This window comes from Lineus longissimus, chromosome 3 (genome assembly GCF_910592395.1).
Source record: "Lineus longissimus chromosome 3, tnLinLong1.2, whole genome shotgun sequence".
In the NCBI taxonomy this organism is placed as follows: domain Eukaryota; kingdom Metazoa; phylum Nemertea; class Pilidiophora; order Heteronemertea; family Lineidae; genus Lineus; species Lineus longissimus.
In genome coordinates, this window is record NC_088310.1 from 4,214,785 (window position 1) to 4,234,776 (window position 19,992).

At 39.6% G+C, this 19,992-nt stretch overlaps 1 protein-coding gene across 1 annotated transcript in view; it reads left to right on the top strand.

Annotated features, from left to right (window-relative positions):
• Positions 1-3,482: 3,482 nt before the first annotated feature.
• The window catches only part of LOC135484606 (neuroblast differentiation-associated protein AHNAK-like), a 38,390-nt gene continuing 21,880 nt past the window's right edge, over positions 3,483-19,992 (top strand). Inside the window, exons 1-5 of the mRNA XM_064766239.1 lie at positions 3,483-3,513; positions 5,710-5,802; positions 6,170-6,210; positions 8,316-8,390; positions 19,650-19,794. Coding sequence (XP_064622309.1) covers positions 3,483-3,513; positions 5,710-5,802; positions 6,170-6,210; positions 8,316-8,390; positions 19,650-19,794 — 385 coding nt within the window. The remainder of the gene's footprint in view (positions 3,514-5,709; positions 5,803-6,169; positions 6,211-8,315; positions 8,391-19,649; positions 19,795-19,992) is intronic.

The following is a 19,992-nucleotide window of genomic DNA, read 5'->3' on the forward strand; positions in this document are numbered from 1 at the left end:
AAGTCTGCAGAGATTTAAAGGAGGAGTAGGAGAACTGGCATGAACTCGAACTACTACTCCTTTAAGAAAAGTTAGGAGAAAATCACAGCAATGTCATCTGTGTTTACTCAAACAGAGATATCTTGAAATATTTCCTATCATGATGGAAAGTGATGAGCCAGCAAGAGGCGTGGGCTAATTCTGTGTTGCCTACAAATTTAATGCGGTCATTGTATTAGACTACTTTGCACCCCCTCACATTCATTAGATTAATTCATCGGAGCGCAGCAGTAGTTGGTTTGACCCTGAGGTATTCAGGTCAAGCAGAAGAAGAATTTTAATTCAGAGTGACTGTTTCAACACTCCTTTCAATAATGATCATGATCATTCCGACATGTGGGCGTTGTTGTTGTGGTGTAACTCAAAGATGTCACCCCCACCATCTAATTAGTTTTTCCCAAACACTTGGGCATTTTGCAATAACACTCTTCAGGAATTGAAGAAACAAATAAGATGGCAACTGATGTGACTTCGAATCCAAGGCCAACACTGTTGGCAATATAGTCCCTTTAACAGTCAGGTGCAACTGAAACAGGTTGTTGCGCTTAAGTTATGGTGGATGATGTAATTCCTAATCCAAACCAACATCATTAGCATAAACTCAAGCTGTTGCTTTTACCTTGCTTTTGTTCAGTCCTATCAAAATCTGTCTGGGCTGTATGATTGCACCCTTGAGCAATCTTGATCATTTGGACATGAGTTTCTCATCTTTTCTATAGCGGGTGGCTTTAACAGACTCATGATTGTTATTCTGTCTGCCTATCAACAGCGACAGATCACATCACTTGCGATCATGGGCAAGTGACTTGGTGCCTTTGCCAGGGCAGGCAATGACCCCATCAAAGTAGTTCTGTTATAGACTCCACCTCCCTGGTTTTTGGTGATAGCAGCTCCTGGAACTGTTCTTTGCATAGAAGAGGAATTGGCACAAACTGTTGAAAATAACAATTTTTCAGCAGAAAAAAAGCTATTTGCATTGAGCATGATACAACCTTTATCGAAATCAGGAAAAGTTAAAATTGCAAATAGGTACCACAGTGCCTTTGATCTTATGATCTGGCTTGAAACTATACATGTATATGTAGGCTGACCTGGACATTTTAAAAGCCACTTCAGTGCAAATTTATTCTGATATGACGCTCGAGGATGTCATTGAAATCTGGCACCTAATCAACTATTTCCGCCAGCAAAGCCTTTGTGGGCTAGGCCTGGGGATTGTGAATGGGTGGCCCATTGATAAATATTGTATCATTCCATTGTCGTCAACGAGTACAAACTACTACATTTCCTTGTGAAGCCATTCAAATGTACAATACCGTCATGTCGTGAGTTCATGACTTCGGAACTGAGGAGTGTTCAAAATATCTGGCTGACCGACAAGACCTCGATACCTATCTTTATCTCTTTTAGTACTGGGTTGATTAGTATTTGATAAGGAATGCTATGACATCACTGTCTGGCCACTATGAAAAATGGGTGATTATGCAAACTTTATATGAAATCCTGAGAGGTGAAAAAGATCATAATGCATTTGATTTTATGCTGGTTATTTTCTTGTATGGTGTTTCTCTCTCCATGTGTGTGTCTCATTAAAAGATTCCTTTGAAAAAGTTGTCCCACTCTTCGAGATTTGAGCAGATATCCGACCATCTCTTTTCATGTTACTGTTCTCCCCCTGGATGATTTTCTAAGTATATACCTTACAAAAAGGACCTTTCATAATTATCATGTTACAAAAGGTAGACATAATGACCCATTTTTATGGCTGTCGCGCTTGCTTAACTCTAATACATGACTGTGTATCAAGTCTGCTTTCATTGACGAGCCCCAGCCTAAAAAGGTGGAAAAACAAGACCAAATCACTGGTGCATTTGGTGAATAATCTGGAATGACATATGATACTCTTGAAAAGCCCCTTGGACCCCCTGGATCCTTTCCAATATTAAAGTTACATGCCAATTGAATTGAATTGGTGTACTGCCATGATTGTTCAGGGACAACTCTATGCCACAAAAAAGTGGGTATGTTTTAGGAACTGACTTGATGGTCCATATACCCATGGAGCGGGCAAAGTTGAAATGTTATGGCCTTGGGCAAATCTCTTGCTGATGTAAGATCAAGAAAGTTATAACTTGCTCAGATTTAAATGAGGCAGTTATATGGACTGTATATATCATCGAAAATTTGGAGTCTGCTGAATAATCATCTTATTTTCAAAATCACTGCTCGATGAATATTCTATCTTACTGAGACTGTTGCATGATTGTCTTTCAATATTGTGAGTTTCTGATAGCTGGAGTAATAAATAGCCTATCAGCGTTTAAATATGTTAGAAAAGGACACACCGTTATTTTATCATCAACATTATATTATGACGCTGTGCATGTATGACCACCTGCTACCTGAGTACAGATGACCAGGGTTAGTTTGGCAGTGATTGTATTGATATTAATGAGCAAGAACAAAAGCCAAGCTGTGACCTGAATTAGGCCTGTTTTGAAAGAAAGATAAGCCTTGGATTTGTGAACAATATTGATTGTTGGAATATTTGTTTGTGAATTTCCTGATCTTAGCCAAAAGGATCTGACACCTTTAAGTAAAATACAAGAAATAATACGCATATTGCTTTGTGTATTGTGATAAAACAATACACTTGCTAATGCGTATTGTCATAGCAATATATTAGAATAGTTAGTTCATAGGTGATTATTGGCAGATTGTGTAGTTCTGTAGGCCTTGGTTTCTATGCATGGGTCAGGGTATCTCAATAATCTACCTGAGCAGCCCCTCTGTCCTAAACTTAGAGTAACCAGACGAGTAAACCAGCATACCACCATTTATTCTGTCTGTAGACTGTTATCACAATCCCCGCATAATGACTTACATACACCCTGTCATTACATAATCGCCATTGCCTGCTGGGCAAGGTGAGGCATTTGTACTTCTCTACACGAGCTATTCAGGTGCTACCTTAAAGCCGGCAGAAAAATGCTGCGGGCTGGCGGCCTAGGTAAGTCAGATCATGCACAAAATATTTGGCCCTTCTTCAGAAACATATCAGATATCTTGGTGCCTTCTCAAAAGGAGTTACAACTACCACAAGGCTGTTGTTTCAGGCTTTATATTGGGTGGTTTGTAATCTGTGTGCTTCAACTGGCTTCCACACCGAGGCTCCACCATGCTGACCATAGACTGAACCCTGCAGATTTTCACTAATGAGCCAAAAGTGACTTAGTACTGGGGGCAGTTACTTTTCATTGTAATTCCCTAGTACTATGATATACCAATTTTTTGCTGTGCGTTTTCTATATCCTGTAACGATAAAGTTCAGTGGAGATACTAGAACATTTACATTTTCGAGAAAAGTGTCAAGGAGGTTTTTCGCAACTTTCCGACTCCTCCTAGATCATCTTCTGGTTTTGTAAGAGTTAGGCAATACTAGTATGGATAAATTGAACATTGGCATGGACGAAGGTAAGTCAGGGTAAATTTCTCATACAGAGTAACGGACTGATTTTAGACACTAGGGTCAGTAGCGCCGTGGTGGACTGGATTTCTTCGAAGGTGTCCTTTGCTGCTGTTGCCTTCAGTTTGCTTCATTCTGGTTAGGCCACACTACTCATAAAAACCAGGCCAATATTCTGTGTTCAAATCTGAATCCATGTTGAAATCCCGGTGGTGGTTGTAGGATTCGGGGGGGGGTCAGTCATTTCGTCTCTCCTTACACCACCGCTGAGCACTCCCAATTCTATGTGAGATGCTGCCAATTGTCCACTTAAAAGAGGCAGCAACAACGAAAAAGCCAATTAGAATGGTCAGATTGGTTCAATTTGCCCAGAACCTGCTACATAATAAAGCCACGGCTCACAATGACGTTTTGAATACATTTAACATTTTCTTTTGAATTATTCAAAAATATCATGTTCATTTCACCAAATTATACAAAAATTAACGCTTCTTGGCTGACTTGCACGTTGGCTGACTTATTAACCTTGAACAACCTGGACTATATAATTCATGACCTTGTTGTTGATTGGTGTACTATTCTTAGAGAACCACTCACCTTGGATTATGTAACTCATTTCCAGGTAAATCAGTATTGATGTGAGAAAATCGATGGGAGCACATGAACTGTGTAACAACATTGTTTTTGAAAATTGTGAATAAGTTTTTTGGTCGAGAAAAAGCAAAAAATGATTCGGTAGAATGAGAAGGCACCAGGATATTCAGGTCTGTCATCACAGGCCTGTTGGATTGTGGACTTAAATTTTCTCAGGAAAAGAACATTTTTGGATCAAAACTCCTGTTACAGTGTCAGGAAGATGAAAAAGTGATAGGCTAACATTATCTTTTTTTACTTGTGTTATGAAGTGAACCAATAATGACCAGCCTGTACAAACATTATAGACCGAGGTCTTTGAGGGGACAAAAAAGTGTCCTATGACTATGTACCAGGCCAAGAACAAAGTCATGCATACCCGCATCTCTTCGGTCATTTGCCTGTTTTAATGGTTTTCAGATACGGGGTTTTTCTGGTGATGATGAGTAATAATCATTAGTAAGCTATTGCCATAATACACTACAGTTGCGGTTCCACTACAGGAAAGTGCGGACTACATCCGAATTAGTTGTGATTCCATTACAGCTAGTCCGGACTAAACAAGTCCGGCTCTCACTAAGAGCGGTCTTATTAAGTGCGGATAGGACAAGCGGATTTAAGCCGAACTTAGAATAGACCCGGATCTAAAGCAGAAATTACCTGTAATGGAACCGCATTAGTCCGGATTAAGATCAAGTTACTAAGTACGGCTACAGGTGGCGTGTCAATGTGAACGTATTGCGCATGAGCGGAAGTGTTGGTTCTGTCAAAACAACACCTAACACGCATAGAGTGGCGCCGCCTGTAGCCGTACCTGTTAACTTACCAATCCTGTAGTCGAACTGCACCACATTCGTTAGTCAGGACTAAGCTAAGTTCGGACCTGATGCGGATGCGATAGAAACGGATCTAAACCCTGTAGTGGAACCAAGACTTATTTATTATAATATATCCAGCATGGCAATAACCAAATGTCAAGAGCCTGATACACCAACAAAGTGATAGCTTCCTGGCAGGTGTAGGTCTGGACTGGTAGGCCCTATATTCACCTGTAATAACTTTGAAGGGCTTGTGTACCTTTCAAGTGTCTTGAACTGCTTTATTGATAGTTTTGGCAATCATCAGTGATAGCATAGGTCAGGGAGATACTTGAAATAACCAGGAGATGGTTCTATCCATCAAAACAATGTTGCTGAAACTGTATTCAATATGACCTCTTGGCCTTCAGGAGCAAAACAAGTGTTGCTGAAGCTGCACTCAAGCTGACCTCTTGGTCTCCATGAATAAAGCAAGTGTTGCTGAAGCTGCACTCAAGCTGACCTCTTGGTCTCCATGAATAAAGCAAGTGTTGCTGAAGCTGCACTCAAGCTGACCTCTTGGTCTCCATGAATAAAACAAGTGTTGCTGAAGCTGCACTCATTTGAACTTTTGGTCTCCATGAACAAAACAAGTGTTGCTGAAGCTGCAGTCAGTTTGAACTCTTTGTCTAACTTAAAATGATTAGAATTGGAAATAATGTTAATAAATATTAGATATTCAACTAACTTCTGGTGATAATTGTGTCTTTGCAGGAGTCAAACTAGAAGCCAATGTAGGCTTAGAGAACAACGCCTACTCAGAGGACACAAGTGCAAAAATTGGCATTAGAGGAGAAGTAGAAAATGGTAAGAGAACCTTTTAGAGATCTTTTGGTGATTGTCATCATCACCACATGCTTTGACTTCAGTTGTCTACATGGTAGGCTGCTGTCCAAGGAGGAGGGTGAGTGGTGTGGCATCCGAGATTGTGCTGGACTGACACAAAGATAGTTTGCTGCAGGGGGCGTATCTGTTAGACGTTGGCATCCAGGACCCAAACATTTTGGGATGTCTCTCACAATCCATAGGAAGTCTGTTTCAGATTTCATAAAAGTGAGTACTCAATACTTCAAAGTGAAAGAGAACTTGTGTTGTTCTTTCTTGTTGACAAACCCTCGAAATTGTACATTATGAGAAATCAACTATAACTATCTTCATTCTTTTCTTCTGACAGGCACAGCAGCACAAATTGGAAGCAGAGGGACAGTCTCGGGGGTAAGTGGTCAAAGCAGTGATAAGGAAGTACGAAAGTTCAACAGCCTCCTTTATTTACTACTTCTTGCTTCACCAAGCCCAAAAGTGCTTTTATGTGGTATTGACCAGCAATCAAAGTAGTTTTGAGCAGACTTCCACAAAGTTCTTCTCATTTCATGAGTAGGCCAGTAGAATGTGAACCTTCCTAATTGATATTACGTAGGGTTGCTCTTCCAAGCACATTGCATCAGAGAACGGACAATAGTACTTGTTTTAGTATTTGCAAACCTGACGGAGCTTTATTGGTTTTGAAGTAGTTGTTAATGGGGAAGGGTCTATTGTTCCCTTTGGTAAATGGCCCTTAATGACTGGGCAATTGTCCTTGGACATGTCAAATGGGGGATATCCCAAACATTTGAAACTTCTATTGCATATCCTCAATGTTCAGAATGTGAGAATCCCTCATTGGCGGTGCCATTTTCTTAGAGGGCCTGGTGAAGTTCAGAATTCAATACATGTAATTAAAAAACGTGATAGCTCTTTAAAAAACCCTTCAAAAACCCATTCCAAAACCTTCTGAGACGAGATCAGTAATTTGCCAACAAACAGCAGATCTGGGTTAAGAGGGAGGGGCAGATGTCAGTGCAATAACAATAAATTATCCTTGTGTAAAGCAGTTTCATGTAGCATACATTCGCAAGGCAGTTCGTGTTCGCTGGACACTTTTTACTATTACTTGAGACCCCTTGGTTTGTCAAGTAAGGGATCAACACTTACTGTCACATACTGCCACCTAGTGTCAAGATATTGCCACGCCCAATCACATCCTACTATCCGTGCTTTTCTTCCAAATAAATATCTGGCACTTTGGGGACAAACTCTACTTGTTTGGTTTCCTAAGCAATTACTCGTACTTCCTGTATTATGTCAAAGCGATCGACTGAACAGTAATAAAAGGCCAGGCAATTCTGTAGCTCACCATGGGCCTAGCGGCCCTTGTACACCAATTGCCTAATTGAGACACTCTCTATAATCCGTTGTCCAGTTCTCGTCTCCATTGGTCACGAGTTATGTGCATGCATGCAAGGAATCTCTGAGAAGGGTTGGGGTCAGGACATGAGACGAACTACCAACCCTTCCTGCTCCTGCATGTGCAAAGGGCCAGCAAAAGTCACAGTGGTCAGACGGCCTGTGAAAAAAGGGTACTGCCAAATGTCCGAATGTCTGTGCAGCCAGTCTCGACCAAACATATTTTTGATGTCAGTGAGTCATCCAACTTCTCAAGGGTAAAAAAGACTAGTTTAGATTTCCTTTGAAAAAGTTCAAATGGCCCTTGAAATAGATTTATGTTTGATACTCCAAAGATTATCAAACTGAACCTGACCTAATGTACATAAAAAATTTCAAAAAGTCAATTTATCATGACCGCAGACAAGGATATACTTGTTGGTGTTGATATCGGGATACCAACATGACTGGACTGTTGGTGTGTGTCCTTTGATTGAGACTAAAGTGGGGGTTCCTTGTACCCAATGTGCCCTCCTCTGTCAACCCTGCAACAGTTATGCAACTAACAGAGGGTGCTCCTTGGATGCATCAGGAAATGTACAAACATTCCACTTTTGAATGTATCGCTAGCGCGCCATCTGCACAGGAACTTGAACTATGCACTACACATGAGCTCTGGTCTGTGGCAGCAACTCAAACTACTCGTCCTTTAAATATTAAACTTTTGGTGTTATAAAAAATTTCGAGTGGAGTGCGCAGGCACTAAATGGGGTATCTGAGCATGTCTATGGCCTTTTATTGTATCACTTATCAGTGAAGTCTTGGCCATATCAGTATACTGGAGATTTTCATCTGTGAGAATTTTGTCATTGCTTGACTTGAAACTGGGAGACAAGTACTCTTTTTCAAAAAAGGTTTGTTGGTGCAATGCTTGTTTTCCACAACTTTCTAAAATTGAGTAACTTATCGCAGTATTTCTCATGGATTTTACTTGCTCAATTGGGAAAATTTTCGCTGCCAGCACCTTTATGTCCTCCAACTGGATGATCTGGTTCCCACAGAATATCACTTATTTATCAATTTCTTTATCAATTTATCAATTTTTTTGCATTTTGCAGACTGATCTACTTCAGGGTGCAGGCTCAGCAAACCTTGGAGTCGGGGGCTCAGCTAGTGACTCTTTCGGACTATTGGTAAGTGATCTGTTGATGGTCTCCTTACGTGCATCTCTGATGCTGATTTAGATCTAGCCAACTCGATTGGTGACGTTGTAAGTTTGTCTGTCCAACAGACATGGGCAAGTATGACTTTATCTTGATTGCATCAATATAAGAGTTGTATGTTGTTAAGAAAAACTGGTGGGAGGTCAACTTATTGACCAGTTCAAAATAGATTTAGTTCCTTTGAGATTACTTTGAATGAGAAAAAAATTATTTTCTGTCTGCAAGCCGGATTGGTTTTTGTAGTGCCTGCTGGCTTTACCGGTGTGTGGGCAGATGGCCTAATGGCGCGTATATGTGATTATGCAATCGAAGGTAGCCATTCTAAAGAATTTACGTAGGTTGAACTTCAAGTGAATGGTTCAAGGACATTTGCACCAAACAGTTTAATCTATTTCCATTATTATACCCTCTTATCATGCGAGCTATTCATGGGAAGTTAAATGAAGTATATGTTTTTTGACCTTTTGAGTAAAGTCAGATTTCAAAAATTTGAACCAGTCCAAAAAATGACCATAACCATGCATAAATCATATGTTAAGAGTGCTAGATTCATTCATGGGTTCAAATATCTTCTTCATTGCTTTCTTCTTTCAGCATTTGTTTCAAAGATTAATTGAGGCACAAACTAATGGAAACTAGGAAGGGTTTGCAACATCAAAACTAGGCAAATTTACTCATTTTCAGTTGACAGCTTATCAACAAAATTTCATGTTGCTGACCAAGAATCTTATTATTAGAATTGAAATCTTTGCCTCTCAAATTGTGAAAATATAACATTTGTGAAAAGTACCCGGTCATTCCGGGACAGCAGGCATTAAAGCACTGAATCAGATGCCAGACTTTATTGAAAGGTCCTTGGTGTCAAGTCTGAAAGATAAGACAACCGGATTAGCTGATTAATGACATTGAAATGAAATGTATGTCTGACAAGTGATTAGTGATATATTAGAAAATTGAAACTTTTACACCAGACCCAATGCTGTTAGTAGGTCTAAAGTCTAACATGTGGATTGACTCTCGTATTGACAGACAGACCTCAAATGATGACCTTGTCCCAGACATAGGTCATGAAAGAAAATCATAGCACAAGAGGCAATTTTATTACATAACACGTGACTGCAATGAAGCATTTTGATTGCAATTGTGCCATCTTTCTTAAAAATTGCCTAGTTCTACATACAGAATAGTAAGGTGGAGAAAAATAGTCCCTTTTATGGCCAAAAAGAGGTATCCTGTGCAGAGAGCAGGTTGCATCACTATCTGAAAATCATGTTTACGAGACTCCCAGATTTTATACTTACCTTGACTCAAGGGCTTTTAATTGACTAACAGGCACACTTCTCATTGGTCAAGTGCCAAATATGCATAGTAATCAATAAATAATCGATTAGTCATATACAATTGTGACGTGAGGTCTGCTGCAACCTGTCCCAGTTGGGCAACAGTCAATGATTACAGATTAGACGTAAACACTTAAGTCGAATACTTGATCAAAGTTTCTGGCAACGACCAGAGTCATGCCAGTTTTGATTGTATTCTAAGTGTTGAATGTTTTATGAAAATGTCAATTATCTTTGAACTTCATTTTGTGAGTAGGGTCGGTTGTATCCTTGGTCATAGTCACTGTCATAGTATAGGCAACTGAGGAGAGTCATCTCTTATCACAAGTTGAGTTGGCTGTCAATGGGTCACTGGGGTCATTTGGTCAAATTCTTTGGCATTCAGATTGGCTGCTGCTCCCAAAATGTTGACCTCAAATCTAGGCCCCTGTGCCTTGCCAAGTCTTTTCACTTTTTCGTCTGAGCCATTTTTCTTTGTGTGTAGACTATGTGGGGTTGTCCTTAACCCTTTGCACACTGTGGGCAGGAAACTTATGAGTCCAACCCTGGTGGTCAGACAAGTCAGGCCCTTGTAAAGAAAGAAGCTGTACCTCTGGCTAAAAGCTGAAGAAAGTGAATAATTTCAAATGGCCTAGCAGCGATGACTCAGCTGTGTAAGCAACCTGTTACAAACCAAATGATGCAATAGAAATGCCTGTTTTATAATTTTGTTATCCTACAGCATATCAGATAGCTTTTCAAGCATAAGGCTGATTGGAGTGCTAACATTCTCTCTAACCAAATTCTTGTCTTCTGTTCCCTTAAAGAAGGGTTGGAACTAGGGGGTTAATAGAGTCTTCATGGGTAATGGGGTTGCATAGTTTGGGAGATAAATGAGGTCTGTCACAGTCAACTTGAACCAATGAATTTCTTTTTTCACATATAAGTGTATGTGTACATAATATGCATGGACCTCCTTTTTTTGGCGAAACGTAACATAATTGCCTAGTGTTTGGTCAGGTTTAAGCATATTTGAACTACACTTATGATGATTTTAAGCAACTTATTGTTTTTATGCATTCAGGCTTTCTCAGTGCTTTCTGCTTTACTGCCTGGTGCAGTTTGGTTTTGTTAAATGTTATAAAAAAGTGCCAGTACATAGTCCTGATATTACTAAACTTAGTAGGCATATGCATACTACTGGATTTGGAAGCTATTTTGCCATAAGGCCCTTCTCGATGTACTTGACCGGTCACATAGCAAACCGTTTATTGCATTCGATGAGCATTTCTCAGCCAGTCACATGTGATGCAGGGAGACCCAAGGAAAGGATGAATGCATCTAGTCCAAAAGCCCCACCTTACAGATCATTTTACCCGAATTAGTCCAATCCCGTCCCTTTGCTTGTTGAACAGACTTTTGCCTTCTCAAAGCCTTGTGTGTCGAGATGCTTAAAGGCAGGACTTCTTTGATAGTAGGACTGTAATCTCAAAGCCTTGTGTCTACGACGAACGAGTTTCTTCACGTCTCAAAACCAAGGAAAATTTCTCAACAAGTAATGCAAAGGCTCCAAGGCAGAGAGTAACTATGAAGAAGGGTTTGCGTCTTGATCAAATCCAAGATGACAATGGGGAGGCATCAGTGGATGATCCAGAGAACCAACACTCTGCCTCAGTCGGTGACGTGTCAAATACTGATGTGTTTGGACAAGGATTAGGAGCCAAAGTTGTCTTAAGGGTTCTTGCTGTTTGCCGAGCTCAAAGCAAGTTTTGTCAAGCTCAAAGCTCATCACACTAATTCACTGTGGTTTCTAGCATGGCATCATGTTGGGCCAATGATGAATTACTTGACCTTTTGCTATTAACCCATTCCAAATTGCAAAATGTGACCCGCCATGGCAAAATGAGTCGCATGTCGCTCCTAGCTTGACAGGTTGAGACGGACTGGTTGTTCATTTCACTATTGTCTGCCTTTTGTGAAATCTGAGTATATCAATTTCTTCTATTATGTCCAGGTGTCATTTTAGGCTCATCTTCTGTGCGACATGCGACTCATTTGGCCGTGGTTGGTCACAAATATTTGAAAAGAATGACAACATTATTTTCAAAATGGTTGACTCTGTATCAATATTTTGAAGTGAAGGGAATGTGAAAGGCCCTTCTTGAAGACGTCAACCTTCTACCCCTAGTCATGGAATGTCTCAAGATCTCTAGACACCACAACCATACAATTTGATATTTCAATAGCTTCTATGGTTATTAATAGCTTCCAATTGAGAATAGTTCCAAAACCCAGACAGGAATAGACCCTGATTCTCCTGAATGCTGTTTCGATGGTGACCGTTTCACCCCTCACACCCTGAGGCAGATCTCGCACACCAGCAGGAGAGCAGGGCGGTGGCAGTGCTAAAGATCTCAAGGTCGCATCAGAAGTTGTTCGGAAGTGCTGATGACACAACAACACAGGATAAGCTGAAGTTTCAAAATACCTTTGGATTACTTCTTTCCTGAAAGTAGGATTGTTTGGGGAACTGATCTGGTTGCAATGTTCTCCATCAAATTTTGTTGCTTGAATCATTTCGTTCACTCATGGACAGACTTCAAATAAAACCCAAGAGTGGTACTGATTATTAGGCCTTTAAAAAATGCCTGTCAGGTTAACTTTGGTAAGTCAGTTTTTATTCAATGACGTCCCGTACTAGTCTTGCAGTGGTCGGTCAGAGGAAGCGGCCAATTTTAGTCTTAATCTTGATAATCACTCTGTCATGGTCAATTTGACTTGTTGTGGGCTCTCTGGGATCCACATTCTGCATGTTCTAGGTCAGAAAGATTTGTGTATCCTAAGTCAGGCAGGCTTAAACTTGCTGTCGAAGAAAACCCTCTTGACTTGACTTTGTCATCTTTGTCTCGATTCACATTCATTTGGTTATTTTGAGCTTCCGAAACTGCAGACCATGGTAAGAATCTTCTAACCTCTTGAAGCTTGGAACCAGCTTTCCCTTCTTAACTTCTGTTCCAGTATTTGAAGCCCTAGTGTGCAGGCGGGGGCAATCCTGCTAAGATAAATCACATTGCCTGTATTGAATGTTGTACCACTTTGATAGAAACCTGATAGTTGTCAAGAAATCAGCTTGAAATATTGTTGATGCAATGGTCCATCAGTTCATTTTCGTGTAGCACTTTGTTATTCTATTCATGGTACTTTGTCTAGACATAAAATGACATGAAGTGATAATGATACTGAAATATAAATATACATAAATTATCAAAAAAGCCTTTAAGAGAGGTAAAGTAGCTCAAGAGATGTATCATTTATCGTGGGCCTACATATTTGGCATGTTTGCATGATTAATCTTCATGTACTTGACATTCCCGTGAAAATTGTTGAGCAAACTTTGGGATGTGCTATATATCACCTCTATGGTGTGTGTTGACGGGTCAAGCATTGTCAAGATGACAATATGAAGCTTAGATTAATCACTCAACTAATACCTAGTGTCTGGCTCTAATTTGAGGACATCACATTTTAACAAGTTTTAATCTACGTCAGATAAAAATTATATTGTACTTTGAGTCCATCTCCTGGCTTTTGATGTCAATATCCGAGTCATACATCTGTTTCCATTGATGTAAATCTGGTATTTTCTAGTCATGAATAGTCCACAAATCAGTGATAAGTAGCCTTTTCACCAAGAACTATCTGTGTCGATCTCATTCTTGAAGAATTACTGAACATTAGAATCAGCCTCTGTTAAAATTTCACCATTTGTCAGTGAAGAGAATGAAATTGAAACAGGTTTGTATTTGTGATGGCTCTCCGTCGCTTTGTTTCTATCTAATCCTTAGGCCTATCTTTTGCAACTTATGTTTTAAAGCCCTATGGCGTTCGTTCAAAGATTGTAATTGAATTACATAGCACGAAATGGTATAATAATTAGTGGACCCAATTTCTTCCTTGTGCATTGTGAAAATCCTTATGCAACCATTCAAAGCATTGTCTACCTCTCAAAGTTCCTTAAACTCGGTTTTAAAACTCTTGTTTCTTCCTAATATACACAACTTAGTACTACATTCGTCAAAGAACATCTCTTGCCTAGACACTAAAAATCTCACTTGGACAGTTTGCATATTTGAGAAGGTGTCTTTTTCTTTGAGCTCTATTCAGATTGTGACAAAAGTGTTCTGTGAAGTGAAAAACAGGTATCTTTCATTCAGTCTGCTGGTCAGTGACCTTGAGCAATCAGTGTTTGGAAGGAAGTGCCAAAGTTCCCTGTGGAATGGCTCTGTCTGCGCACAGAGAGAGAGACACACAAGTGCACACAAGCACTTGTTGCTGTACTCCCAGTGCCGACACGTGAATTGTCCCAAGCCACTCAACCTTGGAGTTAAACCCGGTGTTGGTCGCGGTTACATAACACCCTCTATTCACGGCCTGTTCACTGGCACAATAGGTTGTTTTGCAACAGGCCTATGGTATTCCGTGGGCAGCCCTGTTATTCACTGATTCAGCTCAGCTCCCAAAAACCCTGGCTCACAATAGACTGGCTATTGTTGACTGGCAGTGCATGCAAGATCAGGAAGGCCACACAGTGTGGAGTATTAGTTCAAGCAGAGGCTTGTCTGTAAGGGGTTCCCTTTTACATGTTCACGGTTCCCAGCTGCACATTATGGAAGCTTACTAAAGGAATATAACAACTTTCTTGCTAATTTCAACTTTTCAAAATGGAAGTACGGGGCTTTTTGGTGAGTTTTGAAACTTTTGATAAACTTTTTATTGATTTACACTGATAAAATCTACAGTTTTCAGGGAGTTCTAAAAGAGTTGTGATCTGTCGATTGAGGTGTGTCTGTGGCCATGTTAGGGTATTGGAATAGGGTACACTACCACTATCTGCACATTCAAATGTATATTATCATTTTGATTTTGATTTTTGTTCAAAGTTTGTTTGAAGTGACATTGTTTGAAATTTGAATGTTTGTGGATTGTATTTTGTTTCTGCTCAAGGTAGTTTAGTATACAAGTCTTTACAGAAATGAATTTTCAATCCCCGATCTGAAATGATAGATCTTTGGCACTGTTTTGGGCCAAGATCGGGGATTGTCAACGCATTACAATGAATCAATGTGTAGAGGTCTGCCTCCACATAAGTCAGTATCATTATCAAGCACAAGTCACTTGGAAATGATTCAAATCAAATCAAATTGGCATTGCTATTGCACAACTTTCGATGAGAAAACATCTTCTTGTTGTTTGATTTATGCCTGTGAGATATGGGGACAAAACAAGCACTATGTGATTGCCAGAATTATGGATAACGAAATTTAACCTCCCAGCATCTGTTGTTTTACCGTGTTAAAGTATGTAATCTAATGATTCAAGTCAGATTATATTTTTCTGCACATCTGGGGTAATTTCTTTCATTTACATACTCTTCATGTTGGTTAGGCCTAAATAAGCAGCAGGGTTTGTGGAGGCCCTTAAAACTAATAAGTTGGTCCTGCCTTTGACACAGACAGCATGATGCAATGAGCCAGCACATGGCAAGCACATCTGGGGTCGAAATATGTTCAAATTGTCCAACTTTCATAAAAACTTTGTCCAACATTCATAAAATTGACTTCATTCAATAATTTGCAGTATACAAATTAGTGAGTAAAGGCAATGTGGTACATGTACATGATTATTGGTATGTGTACAAACCACCAATGTAATGCAAGTTATGAGTGCCCTTATACTTTATGAATTGAGTACTAGTATCACTTGTTATAGTCTGATTGATTTTCTGTTCACATTAGGCCTAAAGATTATGTTATTTTGGCAGGCTTCTTGTAGAGACCTAGCCTAAATATAAAAGTTATTGTAAAATTCTTTTGGATATCTCTAATGTAGTTCGAGCACTTGTCAGGGGTTGAGATTCTTTTGACTTCCAACTTGTACCGGTAGTTGATTTGCATATCAGTGTCACAGAGGTCAAATATTTCTTTATTTGACTGGGCTTGGCCATGGTGCTCAGCGTAGATGTGATGTAGGCCCGAATTGACTCTTCATTGACATGGAATGTTATTTAGAATTGCTACAAGTTAGTGCCACTTGACCTGTGGAAAGATCATTTCGAACATCTTGCCTTTCGCTTGCAAGCATATTGGGACTACTCAATCTTTCGTACTAATAACCATTTCGTTGGCTTCATGGATTTATTTGCAAGTGTAGGTGGAGCTGTGACGGTAATTACTGGTTTTCCATTCTTCTTAATAAGAAAATTTCATGGTTTGTGGAAATAAACAAAAGCAGTTTTCTGTATGAGCCTTAGTGCAAGACACCAGCTTTGATGATGATGATGATGATGATGATGATGATTCTAGACCAAGATGTCAAAGGCAACATGATCAGTTTCGCTGGTTCTTAGTTTGTGCAGTTTCAAAAAATACTGCATCCCACACTTTGGATCATTGTCCAATTCCGCCTTGGCTGCTTGGCTTTTCCCATCTATGGTAATATTCCAGATGTTACATATTTCTTAGGGTGTGGATTGGCATAACTTTGACTGGCATAATAAGTTAAAATGGAGTAATTAAGAGCAAGTTTCAATTAATGGCAGTGCATTTCAATGTCGACTAATTATCCATGTTATCTTTACGAGGAAGATCACATCTCGGGTCACAAAGTGATGAGTGTCCTTTTAATTTCGTTGGTGTTTTATTCAAGGGCAAAAAAAGCAGATAATTAATTTCACCAAGTAGCTGTTCACTATTTATTCTGCTTTTATGCAGCTTCTCAAAAGAACTCCAAGGCAACTCGTATCTTTGTCGTTTGTCCTTCTTTACATGTAGCATTTGGTTGTCCTTTGTCTGTCTCTTTCTCAAGGATGTTTAGAGGCTAAAAACGTTGTAAAGTAAGTTTCCATTCAATTAGCAGGATACCTGCTATTTCTTAGGAATTTCATGTTGGTTTATCAGTATTTGGATTGTGGTGCATTCCATTATTCTATGTTTAATTTCTTATCAAGGAGTCCCACCTTTCAACAACTCACTTTGGTCAGTGTTTAGTTTAGGAATTAAGGAAGTATGTAGTGTTGAGAATGGAGACCATGGCCTTGGAATAGTGTGGTCTACAACACAGGCACGCATTGGCCTAAAAGGGTCCATACCAAAGGTAATATTTTCTTGGGAGGATTTTGATGGTTTGATTAAGACTTTTGTTGTTAAACTCAACTTGTTGGAGGAAAGGTTGTCCAACTGTTTTGATTTTGATGTCTCGGGGATTGTCTTTGGATTAAAAGATAAGTTTTATCATATTTTGGGGTAAATCATGATCAATGAAATGTTGCCTTGTGTGATTGTTTTATGATCAAATCCCTTAAATATGGGAAGAGGAAAACAAGTGATGAGCTCTGTGCTTAACAGATTCTCATGAACAGAAACTCATCATTGATTGAATTAACATATTTGTGAAACATGCAGACAGAATAAATCAGGCTTCAAGAGTTGACAGGTGTTTCCTTAGCTGTGTACAGCAAACGTACTGGCTATATTCCTGTTGTTTCATGCCTGTTGAACAAAACAAACTATCACTGGAATTGTACGTGCCCTTCCAAGGTTTAGCCTGTACGTATGGCCACAGTCATATACATGTATAGCAGTAAAGAATGGCTTTGAAGTTGTTTCAATGTTCTGATGGTAAAAAAAAGACTTTTGTGGTGAATAACATAATTGGGTGGACAGGATAGATTGGGTTAGCCAATGTTCACGGAGAACATTTTTGAATGGCTTTTGGCTTTCCATTCATGAGAAAGTTTTTGGGTATAAATTGGCATCTCCAATTGTCCAGTGCAGCTGAGGTTCCCAGCTGAATGATCATGCCCACATGGCATGTCATGTCACATGCTGGCCTGTCATTGATGAAAGCTGGTACATATTTCAACACATGATATTCAATAAGCTCTTAATGATATAAATTGTTTATTTCTGGCTCATCATCTGCGCCAATTAACACATTATCGTTGTCATTATTCAGCTATTGTGTCTTATTGCATAATTGGACATATTGAAAAAAGTATTATTGGGTTCATGAATAGGCCCACAAGCTGTAACTGCTGGTACTATGCAGATTATAAATAGCCTTGTTGTTGGACATGTTGTGTAGAAATTCATCCTGAAGAAATAAGGAGGTAATGATTGCTCATCCAGGCTTCAACACAAACTCATGAGGCATTAGCCTGTATTGGGTGTAATGAGGCCCTAAATGAAATGCTTCAAATCAGAATGTCCTTACCATCTGATTCCAGGGAAGAAAAACTGTATATGTGGCAGTTCTGTTGGCTACTACTTGCACATGTTTTAAAACTTCTGAGAAATACTTTTACCTATTGCCAAAGGGTTCCAAACAAATTTACAATGCACATGTTACAACTGTGTATACCTGTCAGCTAATATTGTATCAAGTCTGTCTAATTAAAAGAAACATTTCTTATGAACAAGAATGTAACTTTAACAAGTCCTTACCAAATAAGTTGAATAGTGAGTTGTTTATGAGAGGTCTGCCGGTTACTCATGGACAAACTCGTGGCTGTCTGCTGGCCGTTTGTTGACCAGACTGGCTAGTATGTGGCATAGGATTTCTTAAGTATGCGTAACTTCTTAAATCATATTCTTGAATACTTGTTTGAAACAAGTTTGTATAATAATACGTGTACATTCTGGGTGTAGAACAGAGCTTTTGAAAATGTATGGAAAGCTATTGCATTATAGGAAAGCTGATTTAGATGTGTGCTGGTGTGGGTTTATAGGTTCAGGAAAGGGGGTGTTTTTTTGCTGGTGCCCTTAAGCAGCAATTAGACTGTGGTTGCCACAATATGGAGAGTGGTCTCCTGCTTCACAGAAGTTCTAACACTTGAAATGCACCTCTGCCATTCAGCTTGGGATCATATTTATCACCAGGCCCGTGTGCGGTGTCTCTTAATTGGGGTAAATGTACTTTGCACAAATACTTAAAGCTGTTATTCAGCCATATCTTATCTTGATATTGTTAGACTTTTATGATAAAATGTATTGAAAAATATTGATAGAAACTTCCATGTAGGTGATCCAGGTGATCCAGTTGGTGGCTTCAGGCAAGGTGGATTTTTGGATCTGGTTTTACGAACTGGTAGTGATGAATATCTTAGGGCATGGTAATCTTGCATGAATAGTGCTGATGGACTGAGACAGTAGAGACACCTATTGGCCAATTAAGTGAAACTTAATGTGGCCCACCTGACTCCTGCCTATAGTCTTCCTTTAAAATGATGGCAGAGCAGACCAAAAGAAGAGTCAGTGTGTGTTTTAAATTATACATATGGTGTGGTCCCAGAACTGCACACCGGCCTAGTTGATCAAACATTCCCTGTTTAGAAATTAATTTGAGGAATAATGGCGGCCTCTCATGATGTGTCCTTTCTGCTGTTTGTTCCCACTTGAGTATTTCAAAGCTCTGTCTGGGGTACATGTTTACTGAAGATAAAGATCATTGACCCTATTTGGATTGATCAATGAATGTATGAATATATAGAATATAGAATCAATGATGGTTCAAGTTAGTTAACTCTTTTATGATTCCCTGATTACTCTACCACGTGCTTGTTAAATATTGATTGAGACCAGTTCCGGTACAAGCTTGATAAAAACATCGTCTGAATCAGGTTTACAAGCCTGAATGATCTGAGCCAAACTCACCAGAGTCTCATGCATATAGCAGTCTCAGGCCTGTTTAGCTCAGTTTAATAGGTGACCTTTAACAAAATGTCGAGTAAAACTCTTCCTGCAATACAATCCTTTTCTTTTTACAATCCTTTTAACTCCAGGTTGAAGGTTTCACTTTGATGAACAGCTCAATTCATTTTTATCTCATGTTGCAACTCAATTTATACTTGCAGGACCCCCCAACCGTTTCCGTCCCTCTGCAAGGAGCGGGCAGCGCAGGACTCGGCTTCGGTATCTGCGGCAATGAGAACGATGGCATTTTTGTCAACAACGTAGACAGCAGTGGCCCAGCACATGACTGTGGACAGATTAAACCTGGTAAGTGTCTGAAGATTGTTTGCACTGATTCAAGTTGAATCAACTGGGACGGGAATTCCATGATTTCCCCTAGCGGAATAAGTTTGAAACTAAACCCCAAATGATTAAACCACTGCCCCTATAGTTGCACGTTGTGATGCCTTATTGACCAGTTGTCCTCCATGCATACTCTGTTCACCACCTTCATAATGGATGTTG